This window comes from Indicator indicator, chromosome 8, assembly GCF_027791375.1.
Source record: "Indicator indicator isolate 239-I01 chromosome 8, UM_Iind_1.1, whole genome shotgun sequence".
Lineage (NCBI taxonomy): Eukaryota > Metazoa > Chordata > Aves > Piciformes > Indicatoridae > Indicator > Indicator indicator.
In genome coordinates, this window is record NC_072017.1 from 25,295,154 (window position 1) to 25,316,326 (window position 21,173).

The window sequence follows — 21,173 nt, forward strand, 5'->3', positions numbered from 1 at the left end:
TGGATCACACTTTGAGCAACCCGGTCTAGTGGAAGTGTCTCTGCTCATGGCAGTGAGGAGTGGAACTAGGTGATGTTCAAGGTCCCTTCCAACCTAAATCATCATGATTCTATGCTGAGGAATAGATAGGAATTTTCCTCTCTGATTACATGTTGTGCTTAAGCTGGGGAGATGTGAGAAGGGTGGACAGTGAATCTCCAGAGGTCTTAGGTAAATCAGAGACAGCTTTGCTGATGACCACCTTTCATGCTTGGGCATCCTGGCTCTCAGACAATTCTGCTGTGGAGTAGGGTCACACAAGTAACTGCACAGATCTGATGCCTCAAGGTCAAGAAAGCATCTGCAACCCGTCAACTGCAGACAAGAAAGGACTTCTCTCTACTGAAAACAAGCAATGTGTGCATTTTCAACTATAGTTTCTCCAGTATCTTGTAAAAACATCTGACTTTAAGGCATCTCATGCCCAAGGCTGTGACAAATCTGGCACAGTCAGATACCTCAGGAAGTGTTTTATCTCCCCAGGACACTCTTCACAGCTGGGCAAAAGTAACAGAGTATGCTTCTGCTGAGATTTTGCTGATTGTCTGAGGTGCTGGTGGCACAGCAGCCTAAGAGATGGAGAAATGTCTTTTAGTGGAAGCCAGGAAAGTCATCTGGTGTGTAACCACTCAGTGGGTAAGACACTGAAACACCAAGGTTCCTGAGAAAAAAAGTCATACACTCTTGTCACACATTTTCCTGAGGAGCAAAAGCTCTTGGTGAAAGCATTAGGACACAGAGATCTTAGAGGGAGCCAAGATGGTTAAGATGCCTGCTTTATTAGTGTGGCTGTCACTCCTGTTTGTATTTGTTTGTTTTGCAGGGCACATGCAGCTGAAGAGGAGTAAGGTGCAATGCTCAAACCACACTGAAACACATAAGCTCATTCTCTTCCCTGATGGGAAGCTTTCTGAACATTGGGCTAGAGATCCAGCTGTCTGGTCTACGACAAGGTAAGAAGCTTTCATGGGGTGGAAGTATGGATGGTAACTGGTAAAGAAGCACAGTCTGAACCCTGGGTTTCCTGAAGCAGAGTCTCAGGCGTAGAATCTCCCCAAAATAAATGATTTAATATAATGATACAGCAGCAGGGTTAGCTTGAGCTGGTTGCCTTGCGAGAGGGACCTTCTACTAAGAAATACCTGTGAATTTATACCCTTAAAGGACTATGCATCCACCCTTCATGCAGTCTTCACACACCTCTCATGTGCCCTTTGCTCCAATGGTGATTCTGGTATGAGATCCTCCCGACACCTTTGGACTCTTTATTGCATTCCTTCAGTGACTCCAGGCTATTATCTTGACTAGTTGCAGCTACTGGTGATGGCTGCAGCCTTGAAGCCTCCATAACTTTTGATTTGCACTGGTTCTGGAGGCCCTATTTTTGACTAAGTAAGTACAGTTCGGTAAACTCTAGTGGAAATTTACGGCTTGCAGCCTAAGAGTTCAGAGCTGTTGGAGCGAGTCCAGAGGAGGGACAAAGGCTAGAACACCTCTGCTATGAGGACAGGCTGAGGGAGGTGGGGTTGTTCAGCCTGGAGAAGAGAAGCCTCCTGGGGGACCTTAGAGCTGCCTTCCAATACCTGAAGAGATGCTACAGGAAGGTTGGAGAGGGAGTTTTTTTCGTAAGGGTGTCTAGAGACAGGACAAGGGGGAATGGTTTAAAGCTGAGGGAAAGTAGGGTTAGATTGGATCTTAGGAAGAAGTTCTTCAGTACAAGGGTGGTGAGACTCTGGAATAGGTTGCCTTCTCCCTGGAGGTGTTCAAGGCCAGGTTGGATGAAGCCTTGAGCAGCCGAGCCTAGTTGAGAGGCAACCCTGTCCATGGTGGAGAGGTTGGAGTAGATCATCTCTTCCCTTCCAACCTGAGCCATTCATTGATTCTATGATTCAGCAAATCCAGCTACTCAGGCTAAGTAAAGCTAAGCAAGCACCATACTAAAGCACAAGACATTATAACTCTTAAGTGATTCATTCTATTTAAAACATACTTGCTTAAGTGAAACAACTACTATTTCTTAACAGTAAAAGTCAGAAAATGCTTTTCCTAAAGGTAACATCCAAGAGACTAAGGCATGTTTCTCTTGTAGAGATGGAACTGGAACATATATATTTCTGGTACCCAAAATTTTATCTTCCCTTTTAACCCAGCAAGAAGTGCACTGATTTTGAGGATAATACCAAGACCTAAGTTGCTTGGGATGCACATGAGACTGTTTTCTCTCAAACTTATTAAGAATAGGTATCACCTATTAGAGTAATGCAGATGACTTATAAACCACAGGTGGTTTGGAAAAACTGCAGATGAAAGACCCAAGTACACCTGCTGGTTAAGCTATGCCATGGGCTGAGCGTGATTCCCTTCCAGCCTGCTGTGCTGCAAATCACAATCAAATGAGCTAGCCCAGCAGGCTAGCATAGTAAGCCTGGGGTGAATCAACTTACAGGTGACCTATGTTTTTCTACATAATTCCTGCTAAATATGCTAAAACTTGGCAAGCAGATCATCTTTGTTTCATCTCGCAGTACAGCATCTATCTATTTTGACTTAACTTTTTTCCTTATCTTTGTAGGCTGGTGAAAGAACTAGAAACCAAAGATATTGTTCAAATAGCCTGTGGGAACCACCACTCCATGGCACTGTCCAGAGGTAGCCTTTTTCAAGCACATTTCTCCTCCAAAAGAAGTCACACCATTGTAGGCTTGCTTTCAAAAGGGAGTGTTTGAACTCCTCCCAGTGGCTTGTGACACTGTTAAGAAAGTAATAAGTCATGGATGGGGAACACAAACTGTGCTGGCTCTCAGCACTGCCCTTTCCTCCCAGCACTTACGGACCTGTAGCTCTGTCTCTGTAGTTCCAGAGCACTACCCCTCTGCAAAGGTGTGCTGTGGAGAGCAGATGTGGCCATCTGTGGTGCTGTCACCAGACCTGCTCATTCTTAAGCTAAAGAACTTCTCTGGTTGGGAATTTCTTGCAAGTATGACTTTAGAGGTGGAAATACCCTGCCTTTGTTCTTGCTGGGCTGAGTCACACTGGCTACATGAGACTGACCAAAAGGGTCTGAAGCAAAGAGGGAGATTTGGTTGCTTCTGATGGCCTCACTTTGCAGCATCCAGAAAACGGCACTAATGTTTGCTCCCATTGACAAAGTGCAAAGGCTCAAGGGAAGCAGTGAGTCTGAGCTGTTTTCTTTTGTTCTCTGTGTGAAGGAGGTGTGCTCTTCACCTGGGGCAAGAATATCCACGGACAGCTTGGACTGGGGAGTCAAACCCCATTCATCTCCCAGCCACAGGTGGTGAAAACACTAAAGGGCATCTCACTTGCTCAAATTGCTGCTGGAGGGTCTCACAGTGTGACTGTATCACTCTCTGGAGCTGTATACTCCTGGGGAAAGAATGATTTTGGACAGCTGGGACTTGGAGACACAAAAGGTAAGGAAGAACAGCAGCAGGAAGATGTTTTTCTGGTCAGTGAGCTTACTGCAGGCATAGGAATAGCTCTGGACTGTCAAACCCCTTTGGAGCAGCAGTACACAGTAAAGTTTTTTGAGGAAAGTATATATGAATAAGTTGTTTGTTTCTGAGCTATAGTATCTTGACCAGGAAAGGTATGCAAGGACAAGGGACTTAGGTGTCTTATTTCTACAGAGAACTTCCAGTCATTTTATGTGGCAGCTGGATATCATGAGCTCTTAAAACCATGTATCTCAGAGGTCTCTTTCCTCTCCCATTCTCTCTCCAAGCAGTCTTGCATGAAAGAAATTTATTTTGTACATTTTTACCTTCTTTAATTCTCTGTAAACAAAGGTGAGAGAAGAATTAAAATCACCTATTGTCTTCAAATATAGAAGGTTAGAGCGGAGTTGCCCTACCCAGACAGAACCTGAAGTCAGTAGGATCTGAATGAGTCCACACCCCTGAGAATCAGACATTTTTAACCCAAGTACCTTTTGGCAAGCAGATGTGAAAGCATTGCACTTTATTTCAGATCAAATGTAAATGAGAAGAAAATACTATGACAAAGAGAGAAGATTATGAGAAAATAATATGATACAGCATTATACAAAACCAAGTAGTAAAAGTGCTAACTCCCCTTATTTTCATTTTCTAAATCTTTCTTTGTGTGAGACTCTCTAGTACTCTTCCCCTTTAGCAATGCTGTTTTCTCTTCAGACAGGGACTGCCCATCGTATGTTGGAGCATTGGAGCACTGGAAGACTGTATTTATCTCGTGTGGGGCAGATCATACTGCAGTTCTTTCTAAGGTGAGTCTGAAATGGAAGGTCAGCATCTGAGACCTCCCCCTGGGAGAAAAGCTATGCTACCAAGAGTCAGCATGGAAAACTGGGATGGCAATGCTTGCTTCTCTCCAAGTTTGGAGATGATCTCCAAGGAATGCTGACTGAGCTATTGGTGACGTTGGCCTTTTCTCAGATTCCCATCACCTGCATGCAAATTTTGCAAGGAGATGGTGAACGGGAAACCTGGAGCAAAGATTTGCAGTTCAACTCGTTGAAGATATTTTGGGTTTTTGTAGCATATCGGGGACTTTCAGGAAAAGTGAATGATAGCTAATTCACTAGGGTTTACTCAGACAAGCAAAATTATTAAACAACAGGGAATTGTCTCAGGAGTTAAGTTGCTTGTCTCAGAAGTTAAACGATTTGGATGTTACGGTGTAAGATTAGGCTTGATGCAAAGTGAACTCTACCTGTGTTAGAATCAGGGATGTTTGAATCCCTGACACAAGTCCCATAGTGTGTCTTGCTGGCTTTCACTTTTGGTTCACTGTTGTTTCCCTCTTTGTCTTCAAGGAGGGGCTGGTGTGCACCTTTGGAGCAGGAGGGGCTGGCCAGCTTGGTCACAACTCTACCCGGAATGAACTCAAACCTCGTGTGGTGGCTGAGCTGTGGGGAGCAAGAGTTTCACAGGTTGCCTGTGGCAGGTGGGGAAATACCAGTAACATGCCTTCTAAGGTCAAGGTCTTAGGGAGAATCACCCTGTGTCCCAGTAGGTCAGCACCCTCAGAATATTGTCCAGTCTTCAAGTGTAAGCCACTCTCCTGCCACAGCCACAGAAAGCAGAACCTCAGCCCATGCAGAGGGAGAGGGCTGCTAAAAATACCAGAAGCCCATGCTTTTTTTCTTTTTGAAGAAATGAGAGGTGTAACGGGTTCTGAAGGGCAAAAGACTGTTAAAAGCCTGAATCGGGAAAGGTGCAGGGTTCTTGTTCACTTTGGTGGGTGCTTAGAAAGAGCTGACGAGTGGTGATTATTATCCAGTTTCATTTTCCCTTTCTCGAACTGGACCAGAAAAGTCTCCTGTCAGCTTTCATGGGCTTTTTATCAGGCTCTGCAGCACAGAAGTTGCACTTGAAAAAGGAAGAACATGAAGCTAGCAAGCATAAGACTGGTTTTGTATGTGGAAGCGGTGTAAATTAGAGGACACTACAGGAAATTTGAGTCCATACTTTTCTTTATTGTTGAATGTTTATACATTCATAGAATGGTTTAGATTGGAGGGGACCTTAAAGATCATCTAGTTCAAATTCCACTGCCATGGGCAAGGACACCTTCCACTAAACCAGGTTCTCAAGGCCTCATTGAATCTGTCCTTGGATGCCTCCAGGGACAGGGCATCCACAGCCTTCCTGGGCTTCCTATCTATGACCTCCCTTATGCAAGGAAGGGTCCTAAGACTTTAGTTAAAGGGATTCTGTAGCTGGACCATCAGGACTTTTAAAGACAAGCTTCAGCTATCTATTCTGAAAATGTGTTTGTGCATTCTGTTCTGATTAGCCCAGTGCTATTGGCTTATTATGACTGTTTTTCTTTTTCTGAACAGACAGTACACCCTGGTCTATGTCCCCTCCTTGGAGAAAGTCTATTTTTTTGGTTCTGATGAAGGACAGCTGGGAGATAAGAGAAAAACTAATCAGTTGATACCACTTCCCACCAATTCACCAGTGAACACTGGAAAATACTGCCAGGGTAATGGCCATTGCAGATGTGTACCATCTGTATTTGTTTCTTTCAAGGAGATGCTTGCTTTCTTGATTTCATATTTACACTGGGAGGCTAACAATATGTCACAAGCTTGCTTAGTCATCCCAAGCTGCTTGATTTACCATTATGGGCGATGGCCACATAGCTGCTGTCTGCCTAAAGGTTGATTCTATCTGAGGGATTTCGTTGTTTACTATTCCACATCTGTGCACTGAGCTCTCTGAAGATACTGGTTGTCTCTTCAAATATTCCTTTGATGGCTTTTTTTATTATTTCACAGGGGGAAAAAAGTCAGAAAAGGTGATTGAACTTACTGCTGAAGGAAAACAAACTATTGTCCTTGGCAAGAAGAGAAAGGTATGTGCATATTTGATCATGGCTTCTAACTTTACTGTTTTTCACATTACTGCTGGAAATAGTGGAATTTTCCATCTCGCCTTTAGTACTCCAAGTTCACACATGTCTCTTGCAGTTCTTTTGGTGCTTACCCAGAAACTAACTGGTATTGCAACCATGTATCTGTTCTGTAGCTAATGCATCTGGATCACACTGGATAATCATTAATTTCTTCATACCTACACTGAAATCTTCTTGTAATGATTGCCTTGAAAAACAGAATTTAATCTGCTAGACCTGTAATCTTGTCAATATTTTCATGCATTTCACCTAGAATTTGAATAGAATTGCCACTCTGCAGGATGAAGTGAATGTGTGGCTTTCTGATCCTAGTTTGCAACGTTGGGAGACTATAAAAATGTAAGTCCAAAACCTGCTGGGTCTTTTTTTGTTTTTTTTCCTTACTGCATGATCTTCTCTAAAAATTATTATACTTTGGAGACTATTGTAGAAACAGATGTTCAAGACTTCAGCTGAAACAGAATCTTCTACCAGCACTTCTTACTTAGGTTTTGCACAGGAAAAAGAGATGTTGACAAGCAACCGTCCTTTGATAACCTTTTTGTAGGAACAGAGCAGATGTACTGCCTGGCTTTGGAAACCTGTTGTCTTGCACAGAATGGTTGTTAACTTGATGAAAAACTCACAATTTAAATCAGTTAAATACTTCCTCTGCAGACAGGCCTTGTGCAAAAATCGTAATTCACAGTACCCAAACTGGAACGTTTTGTGTCAGCATTTCACAATTAGTGATCTCTTCTTTAGTTACGCATTTCAAATGCAGTAAGTATATATTATGTGGGAAGCTTTACACTTATGGATGGGAATTAAGATTATATAGTCTTTTTTCTTCAGATCTTACATGGGAGTTTATTTTTTTGGGGGCAAGCCCAACTCCAGCTGCTGATTTTGAGCATTTAAAAATCTTGGCTAATTTGGATCTATGTATTTCCCTGACAACTTCTAGTATGGTTTGGATCATATGGAAAGCAGTTGTTGATATGGTGAGAGCATTCTTTCCAGGTCTCAAAAGGAAGGGACTGACAGCAAATTGCTCAATAAAATAGCTGTTTTCATAAGAATAGAACTAGGAATGTAATTAATGTCTCTTCAGATGCTGAGAACACAGCTTTCATGTAGCACTAAATGGATCCCTTGATGAATTTTCCCTCAGTGTGCCACAAAGATCCTGTCCATAGAGGGGTTCCTTTTCTCTCCTATGCTGCAGTGTTTTTTTTTTTCCCCCCACAACAAACAAAATTAGTTAATGTCCCAACCTGGCAGAAGAAGACATCTCTATTGTAACACCCAAGAGCATGCAGTACTGGCTGGCATGAGGTGCTTGAACAGGTTCCTTCACAAGGCCTGGGAGAGCAGAGGTGGCTTGTCAACCACAATGTCTTCTACAATGCTCTTGGTATGGTGGTGTCAAGAAAAGTTTTGTGTGGTCAAGTGCAGACACACTTGTACACATGGTTTTTGTTCTCCTCAGAATTAAAATTTTGAAGTTCCTATTCATGTTGACTTTGGTTTGTTTTTTACTACCAGGAATATCAGACTAATCTTTTCATCTGAGGCTTGCATCAATGGAAGCTTCTTGGAGAAAAGGTAGTATGCACTGACTTAGACATAATAGAATGTATTTACTGCATGTTAACTGACAAGAAAGTGCTATTTTGGACCATGTGTGAAGAGGAGATTAATTGTATCTAAATTTGGAAGGTGCAGTCTATATTTCTCAAAGTCCAAGCTAAAATTAAGTTTTTTATCCCTCAAGTCCTACTGAAATTTGTTTTAGAAGCTCACACTCCAGCAGATTATCTGATAGTGACATTTGACAGGTGATGATAATCCTTTAAGCAATATTACAGCTCCTGATGGATCCATAATAGCTCTTCCCAGCAGTGAAGTGTAAATGGTTTTAGGGTTAAATACAGGAAGCCTACCATTAACCCTGCACAGCTACACAAAACAAAAAGGACAGCATAGTAATCAGGTTATTCCATAGTGGGAGTATCTTCATAGAACAGATCAAATTATACCCACCGGAGTCAGAGAGGAACTTTCCAATTATTTTCTGATGATTTTCTGTTTCTTCACTGTTCAGTTAGTAACAAAACCCCCCAGCTTCTCACATCATTTGGTGTTCTTTTTTTCCCTTTGTAACAGAGACAAACATTTCAAAACTTCCAAAGAGGTTTCAGGTGTAGACATGTCGCAAGTGCAACATTTTTATAAGAAGATCAGCAAAACACCAAAAGTCTTGCGGGAGGTAAGAGTTCGATACAAAGATTATTGCTGCACAGATACTGAGGAGCTCTGGATTCATCAATGAAACTTGGGAATTTTGGGGCAGCCACAACGTAATTGCATTTTTAACACTTGTCTTTTTTTTTTTTTTTTAACTCTAAAGGTGCAAAAGGAAATTGAGAAGTTACTGCCATCATTGTCATCCTCTCCCATCTCACCTGAAAATTTCAGAGTCTACTTGATCTTGCCTTTCCTTCTGCAGGGAGAGGATGACAGCTCTTACCATTTGCTGATGCTGCTAGCACAAGCCATCATGAAACTACAGCCAAAGGATCAGCAAACTCTTGGTAGGGTTTTATGATAATAGAACTGAATGTTTTAAGTGCTTAGTCATTTTTGGCTGCAGAGCAGGAGCTGCTGATGCAATTTGATTCAGAGTTCAGCCCACAAGAAATGCTTTTGGAAGGAGTAGAAACGTGGTGACTATACTGAGGTTTATTAACTTTTGCAGTGCAAAGCTAAGCATTGTTTGGAGGGTGAGGTGGTTGGGTGATGTTAATTCATGTGACAAAAAGAGAAAATGTGGCTTCATCCACAAGTTACAGTTATTTGCATGTTACCTGTGACAAATATTTCACTAGCTCTTTTCTTTACAGAATGCCTGTGGTCAAATCTAGAAACACCCTTTTTCAAGCAGCTGGTCATTCTATATCAGAGGGTTTCCCAGAAAATCTTGTGTCAGTTTTTGAAGGAAATCAGAGATTGTCAAAGAAACCCCTTCGACCTGCACCCTCGTGAAGCAGCGGTTCTGCAAATACTGCAGAATCTTCACCAGGTGATAAAGAGTTTGTATTGTGACTGGGTGGGATGTATTGATATGAGTATTTAAATCCTTTTCAATTGTGGAACTCTCTGAGTTTCCTTCTTACAAGGAAACATGGGGCCTTGTTATTTTACATTGCTTTAGGAATCTCTTTGTCTCTACACCAGCACAACTTTGAAGGAATCCATATCTTGTGTTGTGCCTGGCTGATACTCTATAGAAATAAAAAGCTGAGGCATGTCATAGCCCCCAGCAAGGGGAAGGTTGATTTCAGTACATGCCTGATGCATACAAAGCTATGCATGCGGTGGATGTTATGGAAGCACACCCATTCCCCTTGCTGCTACTGAGATTCCTCACCCCAGTAACTGCTGACAGCGTTTAAATAACCACCCACCTGCTTGGAACATCATGGCTGCCAGAGTAATGCCATGCAATGCTCTGAGAAATCTTCTGGGACAATAGGATTAGAGCATCTTTAGCTGCAAGGGAAGAAAGAGAGAATTACTGTATTCTTCTTGACAACCATGCTTTCTCTTGCTGAGTTGTTCAAAGTTTAGGGAAGGCAAGAGCTCAAGCATGCACTTGTATGAAGTATGAATTAGAGTTCTTAAGTTTTGTTCGGAATTGAATTGTTCTTTTGGCTGAGAATGTAGATTTGGGCCTTAAAGTTTATTTATGAATCTGTATTTATCTTGGTAAATAAACTCAAAAGTGCAGCAAGCCTACTCTATCATAAGTAGAGTACTCTACTATCATTTGGAGCTTTACATGTTTGGCGCCCCCCTCAAAATCATATCTTTGCCAGGCACCAAGTATGAACCTGAATAGAGAACTTTGGATTGCCCTGCAACATGAAAGACTAAAACTGAAGCATACCTTTCCTGATGGAGTCCTGCTAAGGGATATTCATTGTAAATTGCTTTCCTGCTATTTTATACATAGCTTTCTGAGACTTCTCACTGTTGAGAGCTGTGCTACTCATAGCACTTCTATCCTTCGACTTCTGTACAGGGTTTGAGAGCTCTTTCTGCAGAAAGCCCAGTTACTACTTAGTCCTGTCCTGGCACAGAGATGCTTAGCTCATGAGATCTGCTGACACCTTTTTATCTTGTATCAATGCAGGTGAACTCCAGAACTGGTTTCAGAGTACAAGAAAACAATTTCCATGTGCCTCAAGTGAAACCATTTATTCAACTTTATTGGTTCTTTAGTGCCCAAAAAGTAAGTATAAATCTTACCAGCAGTAGAAAACAGGCCTCTTCTATTTCATTTAAATGTTTGTATACATGGAAGTCAACTCTAGACTCTAGCCCAGTACATTTTGAAGACAGTGCGTTTTCCCTAGTCCTTCAGCTGTTCTGAATTATGCAAGCCATTTACCAGTCCAGTATTTTAGCAGCTACAATAGGCTTCCTGAGAAGACACCTGTTTCTGGGAGTCAGAGCTGTCCTCCAGCGTCCTAAGCAGTTCTATTTGCTTTGAACTGGTGATCAGTGCGAAAGCGCACCATGAGGAACGATGGCTACACTTCTTGTCACTCTGGATTTTATTATGTTTACTTAACAGAAATATTGTGGAGTCTCTTTAGAACTGTTATGTAGAAACTCTTTGAAGCATTTAGATATACTTACATCTAGAACTGAAGCTGTGGTAACAAAAAACAATCAGGGAAATGGTTAATTTCTTCATGAATGAAGGAGCAAAAATGCAATCAGTGTCACAAGAAACAGCTTGAAATGGAAACACGGATACTAGAGGCTTCCTTAGGCCAAAAAAAATGCAGTTTTCTGGCAGTTTGGCTGGAATTTGCTGGACAATTGCCTAATTCTTTCATAAGCTTTCATTTGCTAATATATCCATTCTGTACCAATTAACCAGAGCAGAAGAGGTTTGCGAAACAGCATAAAATAGGACGTTACCTGAAGTTGCTGCCCTGTCACATTGGATATATTAACACTTTGAATTAGATTATTTTGTATATCTACTTTTGGTATTATAGTTCGTAAATACAACATTTTTTTACCAACAGTGTCCACTAATCTGGGTAGGTGAATTATGGAAGATGCTATTAAACCCACTATCTTTATTTTACTCTTGGGGCACTATAACACAAGTGTCTGCCTGCACAGGTAGTTCAGATGCCTCTAAGTCAGTGTGTTCCTACTCACAGAAGTGTTTAGAAGCTGTATTCAGAAAGTGTGCCTCTGTTGGTGGCTCCCTCAACTGGAGTTTTTCCTTGCCCTTTGTATTATTTCCATTAGATGCAATATATTGCCCAAGTCTGAAATTCGGCATGACCACACCTAAGCTCCCTCAGGTGTTTAGGATGCAACTGAACCTTATGACTCAACAGGAGGGTTTCCCTTTTTATATATTTGGTCTCTGTGCAAATCATTCTAGCTCAACTGTAACTCAGTTTTCCTTTGTACATTTCTTCTGTGTAGTAGGCAAGAGCGAGCCTTGCCATCAAACTTTTGAGTTTCAAATTTACAACATCATATTAAAATGACTCTTCCAAATACCTTTGGTCGTGATTCTTTAAGTGACCTAAATCACTCATTCTGCCACACATTGGCATAATTGGCAGGATTCTAAATCTGGATTTGCAACATCACATACACAACCAAGGCATATTTCAGACGTACAGGAGCTTGACAAGGGTATAGACTGGCACTTCAGTCTGCACATGCACCCCTGAACTCTGGTTTTGCAAATCAGCGTTATCTTTTTCTTTCTTGGCTTTTCAGATGTCCCAATGGCAGCTGACCAAATATCCATTCATATTTGACATGAAAGACAAGATCGACATTCATGATAAAGAATGCATTGCTTTGTCCACCCGTCGTGCAATGGTCGGTATTTTCTGCATTAGAGAGCAGGAATGGTGGCTTTTTCCAGTCAGAAGACAGCACCTTCTGCAAGATATCTGGACCCACTTAAATAACGCACCAACCCAGCAATTCAAAAAGATATTAAAGGTAAGGCACCAAATTGTATTGTTGTCTTTGACTACATTGCTGCAGCATTCTTTGTTTCTCAGCATTACTGCCACATTGGTAGAAGGGGTTCCATAGTAACCAAGCATATGATAAAACAACTACTCATCAAATTATTATAAAACAAGTTCCACAGGGGCTGCAGAGTAAATCTGGAGAGCAGTATCTTACATCTGAGTTAACCATTAAGCTTTGTTGGCACAAGTTAAATGCAAGTAGCAGTGCTATTTCCTGTGTAGTTGCTGTAGGGTAACGTAATAGGTTCGCTCAGGAAACTAGTAATTGGCCAAGTGCTACTATTACTGCTAGACTGACTTTTAAAGATTCTAGGCTAGTTTGGCTGTATGTGAGAAAGCCAATGCCTGGGAACCAACCCTTGAGGCCAGCCAGAGACATAGCCACAAAAGCTGCTTCTCTTGTGGAGATGCTGTCCAAAGGGAAAGGAAGGAGAGTGCCAGCAAGAGATGAAAAGTTCATTGTAGTGCTGCTGTCTCAATGGTGCCTCTAATCTGTGGTTTCCACACAAACCCAAAGGTTCTGTGTTTTCTTCAGGTATCATCCTGCCCTGCAAAAGCTGTTACATGGCTTTTGTGAGAACCTGTACAGGGCAGACCTCAGCTCAGGGACCACGTGTTCTATCAGTCACCAAGACAAGGGCCATCAAAAGTCTGGCATCATGCCTGTGCTGTAGCAATTACTGACTTCACTGTCCCGTTACCCTGTTCTGATTCTTTCCAAGTAAGCCTGAGCCTTCTTGCCAGCTGGAGCTGTCAAAGCTTTTCCTTCCCCCTTCCTTACTACACCAACTTAAAAAGGTAGTTATTTGAGAGAACAGGGCTTAGAATCATAGAATCAAGAAGGTTGGAAGAGACCTCAAAGATCGAGTCCAACCTGTCACACTAAACCTCATGACTATCTAAACCATGGCACCAAGTGCCACGTCCAATCCACTCTTGAACACCTCCAGGGATGGTGACTCCACCACCTCCCTGGGCAGCCCATTCCAATGGCCAACCACTCTCTCTGTGAAGAACTTTCTCCTCACCTCCAGCCTAAACCTCCCCTGGCGCAGCTTGAGACTGTGTCCTCTTGTTCTGGTGCTGGTTGCCTGGGAGAAGAGACCAACCCCCTCCTGGCTACAACCTCCCTTCAGGTAGTTGTAGACAGCAATGAGGTCTCCCCTGAGCCTCCTCTTCTCCAGGCTAAACAGTCCCAGCTCCCTCAGCCTCTCCTCATAGGGCTTGTGTTCGAGGCCTCTCACCAGCCTCGTTGCCCTTCTCTGGACATGTTCCAGCAATTCAACATCTTTCCTAAACTGAGGGGCCGAGAACTGGCTTGTGCTCTGTATTGTGCTCTAGATCTAGGCTTTCACTGATTGTACAAGGAGCTGTGACAAATAGCTGCATTTGGCTAGTCAGCCTTTTAATATAACTGCATCACAGCATTACTTGCCCAGTAACAGTGTGTTCACTTTGACTGCTTTATTAGTATCCCATCAAAAAGCACTGAAGAATGCAAGCAAGCAGCTACTGGACAGACAGACATGGGTATCAGACCAAGTAAAATTCTTCATTCAACTCAACCTTTATTATTAATTTGATATCCTTATTATTTATTTGATGTTCTTCTGACAGTGAGACAAATACATTTCAATACACGTATCAGTTCAAAACAAAAACCAAAGGCTGTAATTCAAAGAGAAATTCATATTGCTGATTTGTCATTGCTTGTTATTTAAGATCAGTTATTTCAGTCAGGGTACAGTTCTTCCTCATAAGAACAGCCCCCTTACATTTTCATTAGTGCCACTACAAACACACAACACTCTTGGAGGGATATGCTAGAAGGAATACGTGCTTCTTGTTACTCCTCCTCTTAATCTGCCTTAACAGTAATTAAGTAATAGGCTGCTGCAGATGACTTCATACAGTTCCTGATACTACCAGGGAAATGACAGTCACTAGTGCCAGAAGGGAACACAAAAGTCAACTGCAACACCCGATTAGATTAAATAAATTGTGTCGCTTTAGACAAGGCCAAAGATTAGCGAATGCATCACACTAGTTGTGCCGAAAAAGCTTAATTCCCATCCAGGTCCACAGGTGGAAGAATACATAAACGGGTATTGTAATTGGAAGGAGGAGGCTGTAGAAACATAAACTATTTGTACTGGTGCAGCCCTGTGGGAAGGTTTCATCAACGCTGGCTGAGTAGAACAAGCCTGCTAGGGACAGGAGGGGAACAAGTACAGTCAGTGTGGGCAGGGAGGGGAGCATGCCTCCTCCAGCCATCTCCTCCGAGGTCACTGCTGTGACTGGTGGATATTCAGGGCTGCTTCGAGTCCTCGGCTGGGGGCTTTTTCTTAGTCGTCCGGGCTGCCTCCGGGACCATGTTGGGAATGCCGTCGATGATAGGGTACGCAATGCCTAGCTCGTCGTTAATGAGCTCGTTGTTAGCTTCTTCGTACCTGGGCAGGCAAGTCAGGGACAAAAGAACCCCAGACCAAACCAAAACAAAAAAACCCCAAAACACAAGGAGGAGTGAATAAACAGGGTTCACCCTTTACCAGTCCTCCTCGCTCGCTTCGGGGCAGTAGCAAGCCAGAGGCGGGCAGCGAGAGCTGCCTTCCCTCCCGCACCCGGCCCTCACCTCAGCGGCCGCTTGGAGAGCGGACACACCAGGAAGCGCAGCAGTGACGGTTCCAGCGGCTGCGGCTGCGGCCGCGCTGATTCCGAGCGCTGTCCCGGGGTCTGCCCTCTGCCGCCACTCGCCGCTCTTCGCAGCACAGGCCCCACACTGCGCAGCATGGCCGCTCGCCCCGGCTCGCCGCACCCCGCGCCGCTTCCGGTGGACCCTTGCAGCTTCCCGGGCTGCGCTGCCGTGCTCGTACAGTGGTTCCGCTCCCCTCGTCTGCCGCGGTGCCGGTGTCCGTGTCCCCGGCGTTATGGATATTCCGGGGTTCGCAGGTGTTATTCGTGGGCGAGGAAGGAGTGGACCATGGCGGGTTGGTTCAGGAGCTCTTCAGCGTCGCCGCCAGGACCCTCTGCCATCCCGACACTGGAGCCTTCCGCCGCGTCCCCTCTGGCCTGGCGTGGTTCCCCAGCCAGGTAAGGGGCTGACCCCGGGGCCGGGGACGTGGGGAGTCTGTTCCCGGAAAAAGGCACTTACAGCTTTAAAAAATGTGTTTGTTTTAAACCAGGCCTCGAGTTCTAAGGAGACCTTTTTCCAGATCGGGACACTGTGCGGAATGGCCCTGTATAACAGGCGCATGGCACCTTTCCCCTTCCCCACGGCTCTCTACAAAAAGCTGCTGGGCCTGGCGCCTGCCTTGGAGGACCTGGAAGAGCTGTGGCCAGCCACAGGCCGGTATGAGCCAGACACGGGCCGAGCTTCTGCTAAGAAAATAGGGCTGGGGCGGGTCTCGTAGCCTAAGGATGTGCATGTAGATCCCTACCAAGGCCATATGCGGGGGACCCGTGGCAGCTACGTTTGCTGTGACAGAGCTGAAAAACACAGATTCCTGAGGTGGGCCTTGTCGAGGCGTCAAACAACAGCTGGCATCACCAAAATAAAAAGCCAGACCTCGCATCTTAGAAGGGGTCTGATTTCTGCTCCACATGTTATCTTAAGTCCATGCTGTGAATATACAGCTCAAAATACTTTGAGCTGTAGTTTGGACATGGAAAGCTAAGCACCCAGTTAGTAATGTTGTCTCTTTCTCTGTTGTTTCTTTCTCTGAATTACTGATTACCAGTTTCCACAATGCTATTATGCACAAGCACAGTATTACCGTATGCTATAATTGTGCCAAATCTGAGAACTCGCATAGGTTGGGAAAGAAGATTTCAGGCAGATACAGCAGGGAGAAGTGCTGCTGCCACCAACGTAAAGCTTCTAGGCCTCTGAAGTCCAGCTGAGAAGATGAGAACCCCTTCTCACAAGCCAGTGACTTCTTTAAGGTGCAAAAGAGTCCTCAGTGGACTGAAACATCAGGTTGCCTGCAATACTTTGAGAAGTGCTGCATCCCAGCAGTTTTCCCAGATCATCCCACTGGTGCACATTTACTTCCTCACTAGATGATATCTGAAAGAATAAGGCTGTGGTCCAAGCACACTTGCTACTGAACTTGGTTTAAAGTTATCCCCACAGGGTATGGGGATGAACTTGCCTGCAATCCTTCACAGTGAAGGATTTGCCCTCAGCTCATGGCAGGAGTGGGACATAAGTGTGTACGTCAGATTAGGGCCATATATGAAGGCTGGCTGACTAGGTGTTCTGTATGTATATGCATTTAAATACTGCATATCTAAGGATGGGTTTTCGGTGGAATTTGAAAGCGTGTTGAATAGTCCCATTTCTTCTCTCTCTTTTCTCCTTTGATTTTTTGAAAGGAATCTTCAGAGGATTTTGGATGAAGAACGTGATGAGATCTTTGGAATCCTGAGCATGAACTTCACGGTAAGACATTATTGTGCCATTCAGACATGCCATGTGTGTACTCGGGTGACGCTGCAAATGTCACAACTTGTCTGTAAACTCAAACTAATGTGACTGCTATGCCAGGCCCTGCAGAAATAAAGAATGATGTAGCACACATATATCTGCCATATATAGATACAGGATCCAATGTTTTCATTTATATGTATAGATTATGGAAGAAGGCGATTCCATGGTTACCGTTGAACTTAAAAAACATGGGGCCAATGTTCCTGTCACTAGAGATAACAGGTCAGTTTTCTTTTTCTCATCCTGTTCTCTTTTTACAAGTGTATGAAATACCATATCTATATGCATCATTACATACCCTTAGAAAATATTGCACATCAGGTTTGTGTCCTTGGTCTTGGTCCAGCAGGTTGTTTGCTTTCGATTCTTGCTGTATGTGCTGCATGTGTGCCAGATTTTGGCAGTTTGTGCAAGCTGTGGGTAAGGGGATCCTTGGACATCCTGCCATCTGCATATACAGAGATGCCCAGGCTTAACAAGGAAATTCCTAAGAAATGTGTAAAATACCTGTGAACGACAGTTTCAGGGAAATGTAGACAACTTCTCTGGGAAATCCAGCTATAGGTACACCTCTGTAAGGCTTTTTTTAATGAGCAAAATATTTCCCGCTTAGTTATTTATGTGGGATATATCTAGTATATAACAGAGATGGAACAGTCTGTCAATAAGGTATTGTGTCAATATTAACTTCAGCACAAGGGACAGAGAAAAAAATCTGTGGCCTGAGTTATGCAGATAATCTGAGGACCCATAAAAATGCATAAAAGGCCTGTTTAGGAAGCTTGAAGTATGGAGTTTACATTGAGTTGATTTTACAAGTAATGTCACTAAAAAAATCTGTGCTGATTAACAGCCACGCAAATTTTTATTTTGATTTCAGGGAAATTCTTGGACATTCAGTGGGAGTTTTGCTGAATTTACACTGAATTTCAGTCGTCTATGTCCCATCTTAATAATGTAGTGTCTGACAGGATTTCATCGCCATGTTTACATGAAGTACAATAAGTACTAACAAAGTGAATCCATGTTGGCCAGTATGGTGATCCTCCTAACTTATTCACTGAATAAATAATGGCCAGAGATGCCTGCCCTCAGTAAAGACTCTAGACTAAAGCAAGTCATACAGAATAAAGGAATAAGGAATAAAGTTGTCATTAATTCTCTTTAAAAAATGCATCTGTTGGATTAACTGATTCAAAATATCTTTGCAGGAAAGAATTTGTTGACTTGTATGTGAATTATGTGTTCAATGATTCGATACGGAAGCCATTTGAGGACTTTATGCAAGGGTTTTTAAAAGGCTGCCCAGCCACAAAGTGGAAGATGTTTCTCCCTGTAGAGCTCCAGACTGTTCTCCAGGGATGCACAAAATTTGACTGGCATCTGCTGGAAAAGGTATTGGATACAAGCACAGTGTACTTCTGCTATATCTGCTGAGCATAAACTCCTGACCTTTTCTTTTATTGAATGCATAGGTCATGGATATTAAAATGGAAGCTCAAGGGACTTTCTCTTATTTTGCTTTGTGGTGTTGTTTTGAGTCTGTTTCTAATCTACATCATGTCAGAGTGAAGTGGACTGAAAAACAAGTCATAGCTCCAGGATTGTCATATGAATCTTTGAAAAACTAATGAATAAGCAGATTCTAAAGGTTAAGAGGATTTGAATATCTATGAACAGGATTATAAAATTTATTGGACAGAATATTTTTGCTTTCAATAAAAATGTCAATAGTATTAACTGGCCTGATTTACTTTTATGTCTTTGACAGAATGTGAACTATATCCAGTATGAAAAGTTAGATCTAACCATCAGGAATTTTTGGACTGTGTTTCACAAACTCCCAGAAAAAAAGAAGGAAAAGTTTCTTGGTAGTATATCAAACATTCTGAATATTTCATAGCCCTTTTCTCTCCCTCACAACACACATTATCCTCTGATAATGTTATCTCGTGGTTTGTTTCTTTTAATTTGCTAATTCGTTTTTTGTTTTGTTTCCTTCAGCTTTTTTGTCAGGATCTGATCGAATCCCTGGCTATGAACAGGAAAATTTTACATTTCAGATTGCAGATCCTCAGGTAGCAAATCCAGATGAGGTCTGTCTTAAGGCCAATACCTGCAGTCGCATTTTGTTCCTCCCCAGATATAGCACGAGAAGAATACTCCAGAAAGAGTTGCTCTATGCCATAGAGCATAACAAAAGTTTTGGCTTGGCCTGACTCTTCATCGGGAGCACTTTAAAGCAAAAATAAGAAAACCAGTCTTTATTTCACTTGTTATGTTGTTCTCTTAATAATTCCAATGTATTGGTTTCTACCCTGCCTTATTTTCACTGCATTTCAAAAACACTTGGGTGTGTGTATTCACTGAGACTTTATATTGGTTATAAAAGTGAGCTTAGACCAGGTACCTGAGTGTTAGATTATGAAGTTAGGAACGATGAATCCTATTTAACACACTTCCAAGTAGCAAGCTGGTAACCAAGGGTATTTGCATATATGCACATCCTATTTGCACTGTGCCAGTCTTGTTGGTGAGCTTTCAGCAGCAGGGATTTTGTGATTTGTACATCACCAAACATGAAGCCAGTATATGCTCAGCTTGCAAGAAGAAGCCCGGCTGAAGTTTTCATCTGTATTAGTTAAGCGTTCTCTTGCGGCACAGCTAATGCTAAGGAGATGTGTTCCTGCAAATTGTGAATTGAAGGAGCAGTCTGCTCACCTCCATACGACCTATGACTTATCTGAGAGAAGTTCTTAAGATGAGGATTTGATCATTCCTAGACTTTGTCAAAAGCTCTATTTGTAAAGCATTAATGGACTTTTTATTATTTAGTGTGATAACACTGGTATTTGTAATTTTTTTTATATCTTCTAAGGAGGTATTTGCCAATTAAAATTTCAGGCTTGGAGAACAGCTCTGCCTACAGAACCCTGTGGACATGAGGCTTGCAGGGCTGCTGGAAGCTCGTTGTTGAAACAATGCATAGCACTGGCAGGATATTGACAGTATTAGGCAGAATGTAAAGGTAGGATGTATTTTTCTGTATATTTTGCTGTGGGCAAAAGAGAGGAAACCCAATAATTTTTCAATAGTTTGGTGTGTTAAATGTGTCAGTGGACCTGTATATGTAAAGAAGACTTATTCCTGTGTTGAATTAAATGATAATTGAATAAATTTGCACACCTGTAGTTGTGTTCTTCTGTCATTATACAGCTGCCTATGTGTAACTGGTGTTTTCTGTCTTTGTGGATGTGGGGAAGCCGCTCACAAGAGAAATCAAAGGCTGATGTAACTGCGTTTCAAATAGAAGTATTGCATAGGCCAAACAAGTCCTGGTGTTTGACGTTTGGTGCAGATTATGCTTTAGATGAATGCAAAAATTGAAGGTGAGAAGGCAGCAATTTTTAATTTCTGTTCTGGCTTGACTTTGTATTGAGTGTCACACGCACACCCTCTTGCTCCAGGGAAGCTGCTTCTGTGAAGTGCCAGAAAATGATGTGAGCTGATTTTGGAAGTGACTCTTAGGCTATTGCTTTTTTGTCTTCAGGAAAGTAAATGCTTCCTAGGAAAGACAGGGGCGTTGTTTATGAATTTCCAGCTCAGTAAAAAGGACATTGTTACATATTAAGTAAAGGAAAGCTTTCTTTTAAGTTATGGTATAGTAATTAGTCAGGAAAAACTTCCAGCACTTGCTTGAAGCCCCAGGGCAGTAGAGGACAGCAGGTGGCACAGCAGTGGCAGTAGTGAGAAGGGAACTAGTGCCTCAGAGGATGTCAGCTGCCCTCCAAGGGAAGTGAGGTAACACATGGCCTGCACAGAGCTAACCCCTGTCCCTCTCACCTGCCTGTGGCAGACAGGATACCACAGGGGTGCTTGCATTCCTCTGGGAAAGGTACCACCCTGCTACAGGTGTATTTTTCTGGAAAGAGGGAACTGTCAGAAGCCCATAGCTGTTGTCCCTGTTGAGATTAAGTGTCCCCATCCCATGTCTGGTTGATGCTGCCTCACCATCACGGCTCTGCCTTGGCATCTTAGCCTGCTGTGCTTCACCAGCCTGTGGCTGACTGCTTGTTCCTTTTATATGCCTTTCTAAGCCTCTGTTAGGGCTTGGAAATCCACAGTGATCTATGCTGTGCAAGTGCACGAAATACGTA

General features: G+C 42.9%; 2 protein-coding genes across 2 annotated transcripts; one reads left to right on the forward strand and one right to left on the reverse strand.

Annotated features, from left to right (window-relative positions):
* The first annotated feature begins 149 nt into the window (after positions 1–149).
* On the forward strand, positions 150–19,235 carry LOC128968461 (E3 ISG15--protein ligase HERC5-like). The gene is made up of 22 exons (XM_054382955.1): positions 150–210; positions 863–992; positions 2,612–2,688; positions 3,249–3,470; positions 4,212–4,303; positions 4,853–4,983; positions 5,882–6,027; positions 6,323–6,399; positions 6,713–6,798; positions 7,987–8,046; positions 8,608–8,710; positions 8,852–9,035; positions 9,345–9,523; positions 10,637–10,735; positions 12,262–12,492; positions 15,477–15,617; positions 15,710–15,876; positions 16,902–16,968; positions 17,159–17,238; positions 18,228–18,411; positions 18,788–18,887; positions 19,021–19,235. Exons 1-22 carry the CDS (start codon positions 150–152, stop codon positions 19,233–19,235), a joined length of 2,832 nt encoding a protein of 943 aa, XP_054238930.1.
* On the reverse strand, positions 14,086–14,845 carry PIGY (phosphatidylinositol glycan anchor biosynthesis class Y). Its single transcript, XM_054383123.1, has one exon. The coding sequence runs from the start codon at positions 14,799–14,801 to the stop codon at positions 14,571–14,573; it is 231 nt and encodes a 76-aa protein (XP_054239098.1). The 5' UTR covers positions 14,802–14,845; the 3' UTR covers positions 14,086–14,570.
* Positions 19,236–21,173: the final 1,938 nt, after the last annotated feature.